At 50.2% G+C, this 12,065-nt stretch overlaps 1 protein-coding gene and 1 long non-coding RNA gene across 3 annotated transcripts in view; one reads left to right on the top strand and one right to left on the bottom strand.

Moving 5' to 3' along the window:
• Positions 1-3,048, top strand: part of PTPRT (protein tyrosine phosphatase receptor type T) — a 1,065,023-nt gene extending 1,061,975 nt beyond the window's left edge. For both annotated transcript variants that reach the window (XM_029221736.1, XM_029221738.1), the window contains 3 exons: positions 465-628; positions 1,858-1,993; positions 2,971-3,048. In XM_029221736.1, the coding sequence (XP_029077569.1) occupies positions 465-628; positions 1,858-1,993; positions 2,971-3,024 (354 nt within the window). In that variant the 3' untranslated portion in view covers positions 3,025-3,048. The remainder of the gene's footprint in view (positions 1-464; positions 629-1,857; positions 1,994-2,970) is intronic.
• LOC114894733 overlaps positions 2,642-12,065 on the bottom strand; it is a 60,166-nt gene continuing 50,742 nt past the window's right edge. The window contains exons 2-6 of the long non-coding RNA XR_003793294.1: positions 6,230-6,368; positions 4,736-4,963; positions 4,337-4,473; positions 3,623-3,812; positions 2,642-2,834 (exon numbers count right to left, since the gene is read on the bottom strand). This is a non-coding gene — a long non-coding RNA (uncharacterized LOC114894733). The remainder of the gene's footprint in view (positions 2,835-3,622; positions 3,813-4,336; positions 4,474-4,735; positions 4,964-6,229; positions 6,369-12,065) is intronic.

Consider the following 12,065-nt stretch of genomic DNA (forward strand, 5'->3'; position numbering starts at 1 on the left):
GGGAACAGATGAGTGATCTATGAAATGGTGGCTAACTAAAGTGACCTTGGTCTTTACTGGGGGCTCGTGGTGAACAGGATTGAGTCCCTGCCCTCAGAATTCGCTATCTAATGGGAAAGCGAGATGTGTTTTGGCTCATGAACTGCAGAAAGGGAGAAGAATCCTGCCCAGTATTCAGAGAAGGCTTTCCTAGAGAAAGGGGCATTTGAATTGGGTTTTGAGGACTGAGTAGAAGTTTTTCAGGTAGAGGAGGGATGCAGAGCAGTCATGGCAGGAGAATCAATGTGCACAGAGGTGTAGAGGTGGGTATGGGGATAGTGTGTGACTCTCCCCATGAGGACATTATAGCGTAGACCCCATTTATTCTATCTTCCACCGCAATGCTGTAGCCTCCAGGGTATCTGGAGGGCCTGCATCCCTAAGCATCCCCAGCAGAACAGCCCTAATAGCCTCTCTCTTCTCAGCCACAGGATGGATATCGTATAGTCCAGCACCTCCAGTACATTGGCTGGCCTGCCTACCGGGACACACCCCCCTCCAAGCGCTCCCTGCTCAAAGTGGTCCGACGGCTGGAGAAGTGGCAGGAGCAGTACGATGGGAGGGAGGGACGCACTGTGGTCCACTGCCTGTGAGTATGATGGAGGGGTCTCCAGGGCAACTGGGTGGTGGGTAATGGGACATCCTTGAGGATGCCGCTGGCCACAAATACCAGTCCTAGGCATGCCTGGCCATACCACATCCTTACAGGCCAATAGGAGTGTGGTCAAGGCATTACAGCCCTTTTAATGGACTGGGATTGCAGCCATAAAGCTGTGTGTGCAACAGCTGATTCCCAATCATTCACTTGCTTCTTAGAACTTAAAATGATTTGGGGAGAAGTGATGGAGAGGGCCTCACTCTTTAAAAAGGAAGTTGAATCAAAGTCTTCCCTTTTTCGGAGTAATATTTCTGGAGCAGGTGGAGGCATTAATAACATCTTACCTTGGAATTGAGTTCAGTCATTTCAAAACCGGCTTATCGTGCCCCCTCTTTCATGTGGTGCACAGATGTCAGGAAAATCGGAGAGCTTAAGGGAGGGGTGGATAGGGGGCCCTTCCTACTCTTTCCCATGCGATTGTTTTTTTGCAGGAGTACCTTTTATTCGTGTCTTCCCTTGCCGAGGTGACCAGCAGTTTGAGCTGTAGGAAAGCACAGGGGTGTCCTTCTGTCAACAGAGACTTTGGCATCCTTGGAGGGCAGAGACACCAAAACAGACACTGAAATGCAGGCACTGGCCAGTGAATGGAAGGCAACTGTCTGTACTTGAAACATCTGGTCGTTGGGTGTCCTGTGGATAAAACATCTGGGAGGTAGACTCAGTGACTTAGTTTTCCATCCAGATGTTCTCTAGACACAGACCATTACATGACATCATTAGTTGCTCTTGGCAGTACGCCCAGGAGTTCCAAATCTGGCAGATTCCTAAAGAGATTTTCTGTAAAGAGTTGGAGGGGTGTTTCTATGAAGATGACTTATGGCACATCAGAAAGCAAGTGTGACAGAGGGATGACCCTGCCAAGAGCCCCCTTTCCCTATTTTCCAGGTGAGTAGGGTCTTGCTTAAACTAGGGTGTATAAATAGAGATGCGTCTTTTCGGGATTCAGCATCTGAGACCCAGCCCAGCCCCACCCAACACCTAGGCTGGCTGACCCCAGCTAACAGAGGTGTCTCTGGTACTGCTGTCCTCAGCGGATGGAAGGAACTAGGAATAAAAACACACGCAACCTTCCGCTGTCTTCACTGGATGTGTAGGTGGACCCAGAGCAGGTGCCTGAGGGGTACCCAGGAGTCTCGCTCACCTTTTTGCTGTGTGTTTAGAAATGGGGGAGGCCGCAGCGGAACCTTCTGTGCTGTCTGCAGCGTGTGTGAGATGATCCAGCAGCAAAACATCATCGATGTGTTCCACATCGTGAAAACATTACGTAACAACAAGTCCAACATGGTGGAGACCCTGGTGAGTGTCCCGAGAACTGTTCTCCAGTAGCCAGGGGCTGACCGTAGTTCCCTTGACCTGAAGAAAATAGCATCAGAGTAAAAACACTCAACAGCCGGATGCTTCCTGAGCACCTGCAGTCACTGCCCTTCGCACACAGTTACCTGCTTCCTCCCTCCAGCCTCACCAGCTTCTCTTCTGCAGAGAGTCCAGACATTCATCTTGGCACATGCTGCGTTGTTTTACTCTTTCCACTCTGTGGGAAAGTGTCACTGATTCTGGCTTAGGGGGAGGGATTCTGGATTAGTAGCATGTGAATTAGGTTTTTGACTCAGTCCAGTCCCATTCTAATTAATTTATGCTCATTTTTATCATATAAAGCAATGGGCTAGGACACTGTGAAGCAAGGGATAGGAAGAGACTGGGGGCAGAGCTCCAGATGTTAAGAAAGACCTGGTGCAGAGATGGAGACATACCATACACAGGGAACTTTAATGAGTCTTAAAGTCTGTGCTAAGTGTGGTCTTACCCAAAGTGAAGGCCTACTCCAAGTCTGGTCCACAGACCAGCAGCAGCAGTAGTGTCACACGGGAGCCCGGTAGAAATGCAGACTCTTTTTTTCTTGCGGTACGCAGGCCTCTCACTGCTGTGGCCTCTCCCGTTGCGGAGCACAGGCTCCGGACGCGCAGGCTCAGCGGCCATGGCTCATGGGCCCAACCGCTCTGCAGCATGTGGGATCTTCCCGGACCGGGGCACGAACCCGCGTCCCCTGCATCGGCAGGCAGACTCTCAACCACTGCGCCACCAGGGAAGCCCGAAATGCAGACTCTTGAGCCCCACTCCAGATCTGTTGAATCTGAATCTGCGTGGACAATTTTGAATTGACTGTTAGTATAGACATAGATAATGTTTCCTCCATAATCTGTATCTCTAAACTAAATGCATTTTCCCTTTCCTTTTCATCTTCTCTTCTCCCTCTCTGCCTCTCCTCCTCTCAGGAACAGTATAAATTTGTATACGAGGTGGCACTGGAATATTTAAGCTCCTTTTAGCCCAATGGCATGGAGAACCTGCCAGAGTCCAGAGGCTGCTGCAGCCAAGCCCCCTTTTCTGTGAATGGCAGCGACTGGGCTCAGGGGCTAAGCGGTGGCACCCTGCCCAACTCCAAGGAGAAGACTGGTGGTCCTGTGGTCCACGGTGGGCTCTGTACCTTCGGAGGAGTCTCCAGTTGCTGTGGAGGACGCCGCCCTGAAAGGCCCAGGCTTCTTTTCCAGCCTCAGGCACGGGCCCATACAGAAGTGCACCTGTATAGGCAAGGCCCGGATTTTTCAGTGCCCAGACCTCTTCCTTTTGCTCTTTTCAGGTTTGTGAATCTCGAGGCAAGCTGACTGTGTGGGTACAGGGGAGTGACAGGCCTGGCAGCACGTCCTCTGCCCTGCGTCCTCTGGGCAGTGGGGGGATGTGTGCTTTCCTCCTCCACGGGGTCGTGAATATGACCGGGCTCTGCTGCCGTCTCCTTCAGGGACCTCTGGATCACTGGGACTTCAGGATGCTCCCGAGACCACAGCAGAGGCCCCCATCCTCCCAACTAACCTGCATGGGGCTTGACCCACCACCATTGTGTACTCGTCCCCCAGCCCAGGCCCTGACCTTCTGTCATTCACTGGCCAGTCCGCTGTGTCCGCGGCAGTCCTGGACAAAGGTCTGCTTTGCGTTTTTGTGGTCAGTGGGGTGGGGCAGAACTGCAGGGGACTTTGCTGCTGCTCCTTGTGTCTGTGAAGAAGGACTGCCTCCCTGGGGCACGGCTCTGGCTGACCCTGTGTGTCTTGGGCGGTGGCTCCTTTGGGAGGGATGAACAAGTTAAGATTTGATGATTTTCCAAAGTGTACGTGTAAAGAAACTTTCTTTTGGAGGGTGTAAGATCTTTCTTAGTCTCATATCAAAAAAAGGTGGGAGGGACGTTTGGTTGTGTAGCTATAAGACAAATCTCTGGGGCCTGTTATCATCTCTCCTGGAAATGTCCTCAAAAGGTCCCAGCCAAGGACAGCACAGCCACTGAGCAAGGGAGAGATAGTCTGAAGACAGTCCCTTTTGGCCTTTGGGGCAGATAGAGTACCAGCATAACCTCGGATCTCCAAATTTGAACACCTTCCTAGAGAAACTCAGCTGCCATCTCAGAAAATGGACCCAGCTATACTTTGGTTTAAAATAGGACAAGGGGATCAGACCTGGGGAATCTAGACTCTTGCCCAAAGTATGGGTCAGTCAGTGACAGAGGCACCAGCATTGGCTAAGTACTTCTTATATGCCAGGCTTGGCAAGTTCTTAGAACCCACCCCCGCCCTCCCTGAGAGAGCTATTCACCTGTTATCATCCTTATTTTACAACCGAAGACACTGAGGCGTCTTCCGCAGTCATGATATTCTGGTTTCCAAAAGGCAGGTAATAGTGATGAGACTTATTTGTAATGTTTTCTTCATCCTTTCTCAGCCAAGCAATTACTATATGGACGGAAAATAAGGCCAGAAATTTCTGAGCAGAGAACTCCACAAATGGGAATTTAATTCTTTCTTTCCTATGCCAATTTTTCTGAGAAGCTCAGAATTTCAGATATAGTTTAGCAACTCATTCCCAGCTCCCCAGGAAAGCTAGTCCCATCTCCTTTCTTAGCCAGTGAAAACAATTCCCTGTGCCCTCAGGCGGTGAGGTCTGCCAGCCAGGGACACTCTACCTTGGTCTCTAGCTGGTGCTTTGGTACAGTACCTGGCAGCCCCCGGGTGGCCTGGGATCCAGGAAGCTTCATCTTGAAGGCTGGTCTAGCTCCAGAGCGGCCATGAGAAGCACAGAATTCAATAAGGCACAGTGTTCTCCCTAAAGAACTTACTGTATCCTGGGAAAACTGAACCACAGCGCAGCTTACAAGTGTTACACGAGCCTCACAGCAAGAGAGATTCAGCGTAGAGCTTTCTAGAGGAGGTGACATCCATTCCACTGGGTAGAAAAAGGAAGAAAAGGAAACTCAGGCCAAGGGATCAGCATGTGCAAAGACAAAGAGGTGTGCAAAATCCTTGGCGGGGGTGGGGGTGGGTGGTTGCGGTGAGATGGCAGGAGATCAGCTCAACTGGAGCAGAACATGGCAGGAGGTAAGCCAGGGTCAGGGGGCAAATGCTCCACCAGCAGGGCAGACTTGGCCCCTGTGGGCAAGAAGGACGCAGTGGAGCTTTGAGTGATGTGCTCAGCTCAGTGCTAGAGGAGGCTCCCTCTGGGGCCAGTGGGGCTGCCTCTTTCCTTTCATCAGACACTGTGAAAATGGTCCCTTAAGCGTATACTTTTTAATATCACATCTATTTGTCTGTCTGCTCATTATTTTGTTGCTGGATCAGGAGACGCAGCTTCTGTGAGAAACTCAGGGTCTCTGCTCTGCCACGAAGCAGGGTGACCAAGCCAGACCCCTGGGCCCATGAGGACGGGACATGGAAGGAGCCCACAGAAGCTGTTCCCGTCAGCATGGGCTCTGGAACTGTCTGGAAGTCCAGGGACACCAGACTCGATCAAGGAAGGGCTGTCACTTTGGAGGTTCAAGAGGAAGCATCTCAAAGCAAAGGAAGGCGGAGGAGCCCCACCACAGACTTGCTCTTCCCCTTTCATGGTCCCTTTTCCTGGTCCCCAGGCCCTGGCCCCCTGCTGGCCTCCCCTGGCTCTAGTCTTGGCCTTCAAGGAGCGTGTGACATAGCAGATCAGCCAGCTATATGCTCCTCTCTCAGATCTGGGCTCATCCGTACAGAATGGGGGCTGGGAGAGGGTTGTGCTCTCTAACAAACACAAAGAAACCCTAGGATTTACTCTGCTCAGGAGGGGGCAAAATAGCTGGCAGATGAAAATGACAGTGGCTTCTATCATTTCAGATGGTAGGAATTTAGAATGTGACTTTGGGGAGAAGGAATTTAGAATGAAAACTCAGGCCATGCTGGGTAACCCAACAAGGGCCAGTGATGGTTCCCCCAGCTCAGCACCACCGGCCCCCGTCATTTTCTCACAACCCAACCACCCTCCAGAGGATGCAGGGCAGTGAACAGTCTTCAGCCAGTTTACACTGGAAGACACTGAGGCTCGCGGATGGGGATCCCACGTGGCAAGAATGTGGGAGGACATGGATGAGACGGGGCGCTGGTGCCCGGGAATTTGGACTTGATCCCAGGAAAGCTCATGGGCAAACAGCGCCTCCCCCGGGATACTCTACACACAGGGCAGGCTCACCGTTCATGATGTAGAGGGAGGTGGAGCTCATGGTCTCTGGGTCTCCATGACGGGGGCCAGCCTCCTGTCTCTGGGCTGCCCAAGAGAGTCCCCTCACTTAGCACGAAGCCTCATGGCTCTCACCTCCTAGATGTGGACCCTGTTTGGAGAAGATGCAAGGAATTAACGAGAAGCCAGGTACTGTCCCCACCTGACTGCATGTCTGGCCTAGACACCTGCGGGATGTATCCTAGCTGCATCCTAACACGTTGTTCTCTCCTCCTTTCTGGTACGAAGGTCCTGGGGCCAGGGGGCTCTGAGCCTCTAGATGGCTACAGCATGCCTCCCTTTGTGGGAGCAGAAGGGATCAGCTTGCTTTTACACTGTCTCTTTGGATGTAGCCCGGGCAGTGGCCTGCCTGCCAGATGTCAGCCTTCCCGTGCAACCAGCAGACCCTGTGCTGGAGACTCTAAATGTGAGCTCACCGAATTCTTCCAGCATTCCTAAGAAGTGCTTCTAATTGTCACCATTTTATAGACGAGGAGACTGAGGTTCAGAGGGGTGAAATCGTTTGCCCACAGTTCCACCACAGCTAGTAAAGGAGGGAGCCAGGATTTAAACTGGTTCTTTTGACTTCAAAGACAATATTTTCCCATGTCTCAGATTTTCCCATGGGGGGGGGGGGCTACCTGTAACAGCAAAGACTAGAGTGAAACAGGCCCAATGGATCTTGTAAAGCCCAAAGCAGACAACGGTCAGCTTAAAATTCCTTCAGTTTCATGTCTAGCAATTCACATAATATTTGCATTCTTCTCTAATTTAGCCTGATTTGTTTTCATAGAAGTGCATAAATATTTTTTTAACCACGTGTGCCCTGGTCCCTCATGTGGCTTTGATCCCTTCAACTCACTATGATGGACCCTAGGGAATTCCAGCCTAGCCTAAGAGGCACAATGCCTGGCCATGCTGCTTCCTCCTGAGGCCAATTCTAGACTCAAGTGCAGCTCACCTTCCCCTTAGCAGATCCTATGGTATGGGGGTACCCTGACCTCACTGTTCATGGGTTGATCTCAACTCAAGTCTTCTTAAGTTGGATACTGGAAAAAAGCCATTGAAATCTACTAGAATTACAAGGACATGCCCATCTGGAGTGGCGACGGCTGAGCGCATAAAACCCTAAAGGGAAAGGAGGTGATGAACACAGCCTTACTCAGCAGATTCCTGAATGCTGGGGCCTCTAAAAGGTGGTGCCCTTAGTCTAGGTAGGGTCATATGGTTGCTAATGTGGGCCAATCTGAGGACACACTTCACATGAGGGGCTGGGGGCTGGAAGCCTCGTCACTTTACTTCAACCCCACATACTCACTGGGTTCTTACAACATGCAGGGCCCTGGAGGGGCTGCCATCAGGAAGCTCAGTTTACTATGGCACAGTCCATCCCTTGCTGAGACATGGGGTTGTGATAGGAAGGACTCAGTCTCTGGTTCTAATCCAACCCAGCCATTTCTTGGCTGTAGAATGTTGGGCCAACCAACCAATTAGTGGGAAAAGATGCAGAAAGAGGAGCCTCGGCCAGGTAGAAGGGGTAAGTAGATTGGGAGAGCTTTGGGTAGGAAAACAGGAAGGCAAAGCCAAGAAGTTAGGACCCGACGGGATTCCTCAGAACCAAGGTTGCATATGGTCTACTGGGCAAAGTGGTCACTTCTGTGACACAGTAGGATGGGGGACGGAGAGGGACTGGCCAGAACCACTTGGAACAAAGGTGTTGCTTTAGAATGTGTCTCAGTATCTTGGAGAAAAGATGATAATCTTTCCCTCTGACCAATCATGTTTATCCATCATTGGTTCCCCGTTGGTAAGCTAGCTCCTGGTGTGTAGCCTCACCATGATCCACATTTCCTCAATTCTGGTGTGAATCCCTGGTGTGTGTCCTCACTGCGATCCACACAGTTGTGGTGTGAACCCCTGTTGTGTGCACAGAGGTGTTCAGTCTAGCAAGGATGCTGCAGAGAGAAGTGAGGCCCAGGGAGGAGCAAAAAGAGGCTCATCATGTCATCTTTGCAGGAATAACTGCCCAGCCCAGATCCAGGGACACTGAAGGAGAGGGCAGCTCCCCTGTACCTCACAGGGGATGAAGAAAACCCCCTTCACTTAGCCTGCATCTGGCCTCTCCTGGGCTGGACAGAGAGGCCATCAGCACCAAGTTGAGTCAGGAGTAATGCCATGGAAAACACGGGTGAGCCCGTCGGTAAGATGACCACGATGCTAATTCTAAACCATAAGGCCAACACATTGTGCTGGGCCGGGATCCCGGGGTACAGCTGGTCAACCCAAGCTGCAGGGCAGAAAATGAGACATGAGTCACATGGTGGCCGTGCATCTCCAAGCCCTGACATGCCTTCCCCGTCATCTAACTAGTCTGAGCTCCTTCTCAGCCCACGATGCCAGCTCCAAATCACAGCCAAATAAAACAGGGACATAAGTAATATGAATCCAGCATAGGGGGAACCAGCTGAGGCTCAGCCTTGTTCCTATATCCCCATGCAAGGGTTCCGTGTTGGAGGTTTTCAACAGAGACGTGCCTAGCAGTGATAAAATGCAAGGCCTTGGCTTCCATCTATCCAGGATCTGCCTTTGAGGTCATACACTGTCTGAACAGCAAGGAGAGAAGTCAGTGGCAGACAGTGGAGGAGGCTCCAGTTTTTCAGAGTCATGGGTATGATCCTCAGAAGCACAGAGAGATGTCTAAGCCATACTTACGCACATGAACAGACTCTCTTCTGGTTTACTGGTAACCAGACATAGACTTTTGCATCACACTGGCTGGCTGTACAACACTCTTGTAGGTGCCAAGACCATCTCTTGCATCCCTCCTGCCTGCCTCCAGAAGAGGTGGAAAAAGGTCATCAAAGAGGCCACATTCACCCCCTCAAATCCACCCAAGAATGTTAGGTCCCCAAGAGGTGGGGTCAGCACCCATAATGGTAGACCCCAGGCTTAGCATCCTGGTTATCTAAGAGGTTGGGCTAGTCACTGCCGTTGACACAAAGATGTAGGACTCAGCATGGGCATACTGTAGAGTAAAGCTGCTGGGGCAGGGTTACCATGGAGTTTCCGTAGGTGTCTGAGAGCTGCTCTGAGCAGTGGGATTTGGACCCTGATCCCTGGTTGAAATGTTCAGAGAGTGAGGGTCTGCGGTCCTTAGAGTATTGGTCAGGAAGGTATTGGTATGAAAGCCTGGAGCTCAGGGTAATTACTATACTTTATGGTTCCTTGGTGAGTGGGATGCTTAGATTTGGGGGAGGAAAGGGATTACGAAGCAACCTGCCAAAACCGCAAAGTTGAGTTCCTGTACACATACTTCTGTGCCTTTGGGCTTATGAATACAAAGCAGTGGGCCCCCTTCGTGATGGTCCAACAAACTCTCAGTGCCCACCGTGCACCTATCTCTCCCATGGAAGATTAATGATGTAGGCTGTTCTTTGGACCAAAGCCTCCAGGGCAGTCTGGAGGCTCAGAGGGCCAAGGGGTGACATCCCAGGTCAGATCAGACTTCTGAAGAGTTAGGCAGAATACCAGTGCCCATACCCTCCATAGGCCTGCAGATCGTTAGATAAATTCAAGCACAGTTTGCTAGTCCTGGATCACTCCTATGAGCGGAACGAGGACCAATGGGTGAAACTTCATAGCTGTAAGAGAGAACTTGCTATCTGCCAGAGATGAGCTTTCTGTCTCAGCAGCTCTTCAGCAAAAGCCAGGCATCTCTTTAAAGGGAAGAAAGAGCTTTGCTGAGATGGCCTTTAAGTTTCTTCCACCCTAGATGAATGAAGTATTACGGAGCTGGGACCTTGTTTGAACGCCTTCCTTCCTGCAGAGCACAGAGCCAAGCAGGTTGGGCTTGGTTTGTGCTGGTTGAAGCCCCTACTCTCCTGCTGCCCCAGCACCACGCAGGCCTAGATGCTGCTCTAGCCACGCATCAAAGGCTCATCCAGGCTGGTTATCACCAAACAGACCAGAGAGAGCAGCTGCTTTGCCACAGAACCCAGGCCCACCAAGATCTGTGATGAGACCAGTCGTAATTTTGATCCGCTGGCCAACAGGGCCATCAGTGACAGCCGGAATCAGTAAAGGTCCAAGTAGGACCCAGAGCGGGGTTTTGCTTACCATACACATTAACTCCAGAGGTGAACTCTACCCCTCCCCTCCCCAGTCGAGGCCTGTTAGAGCAAATTGCAAAAGCAAAAGCACAGTGACTCAGTTGCCATGTGATCATAATCATCCCTGGTACATCCATTTCACTGCCAGGTAGATCCTGAACTAGCCCAGGCTAATCCAGGCTAACCCATATTGGCAATCAGACTCAAAAGCACTTTTCTACCTTCTCTTTCCACCCTACATCTTACCAGCCAACGAAAGGCAAAGAGTTGGGGTTTCTACCATTGCCTTGGCCACTGGACACCATCATAGCCGCATAAGGGCCATCACGGGGTTCCCATCAACTCCAGGGAGACTGACATTTTCACGTCCACTGGGCATATGATACTGCATGAGACCAAAGTCTCCACACTGTTAGCAGCCTCCTCCACGAGTCCCAATGGCCTGCACTTGTACAGTTTGGGTGTTTGATAGATAAAGCACGTATGAGAAGAGAAAACAAAATAAATCAACTTTTTAAAAAAGCCAGCACTGTGCTGTCAATGTTCTTTTTTTTTTTTTTTTTTTTCCTTTCCAATTCTAGCTTCAAAAAGCAGAAGGTAGATAATGTCAGGTCAGTGAATATCAGATATATTTTTTGACTGTACATTACAGTGAAGTGTAATCTTTTTACACCTGCAAGTCCATCTTATTTATTCTTGTAAATGTTCCCCGACAATGTTTGTAATATGGCTGTGTCAAAAATCTACACAATAAAGCTGTGACCCTGAGATTCATGTTTTCCTAAGATATTCTCACTGGTGTCTTCCTGAGGTGGGGTAGGGTGAGGTGGAGACAAGTTGCAGAAGGAGGAGAAGAACAGCGTGTTACTGACTAGATTTCTTCATTTAATCCTCACATCTTTGATGCAGGAAATATGAATTATCCCCTCTTTGCATATGAGAATAGTTGAGGTTCATAGATATTCAGGGATATTTCCTGATTTCATATTGCACCTGTAAAAGGGTTGGGTCTCAAAAGTTTTTCTCAGGTGGGGTCCACAGAGTGCTGGCATCGGAATCACACCAGAATTTTGTTAAACAGACAAATTTCTAAGACCCTACAGAATCACAGTTTCAGGATCTGCATATTAACAAACTGCCTGGATGTATCAGCTAGCTATTACTGTGTAACATACCACCCAAAATTCAGTAACTTTAAACAACAGTCTTTCATGGTGGTCAGCTGGGGCTTGAGCTAGGCCGAGCTCAGCGAATCTCAGCTGGTCCACTCATGTGTTGGCTAAGGACTCTGCTCCAGGCCAGGCTTGCCTAGGACATCTTGGCTGGTACAGCCATGTTCCATGTGTCTCTTACCCTCCTCCTGGGACCAGCAAGCTAGCCTAGGCATACGCTTCTCCTGGTGATAGCAGGAACATGAGAAAGTCTGATCACATAAGTTGTTCTGAGTCATGTCTGCAACATCCCATTGGACAAAGCTGGTTGCACAGCATACTCAGAATCAAAAGTCAGGGGAAGACACTCCATCTCTTGACAAAGACCTCACTTCTCAATGTTGCAATAAATGCTGAGATTAGGTACCAAACCACTGGTGCCAGATGCAGACTTTAAACCTGTCATCTCAGAGCGTGGTCCACAGACCAACCACATCAGTTCACCTGAGAAGCTTCTAAACATGCAGAATCTGATTGAGTAGGTCCAGG

Source organism: Monodon monoceros, unplaced genomic scaffold (assembly GCF_005190385.1).
Source record: "Monodon monoceros isolate NGI ecotype Baffin Bay Population unplaced genomic scaffold, NGI_Narwhal_1 Super_Scaffold_13, whole genome shotgun sequence".
NCBI classification, from domain to species: domain Eukaryota; kingdom Metazoa; phylum Chordata; class Mammalia; order Artiodactyla; family Monodontidae; genus Monodon; species Monodon monoceros.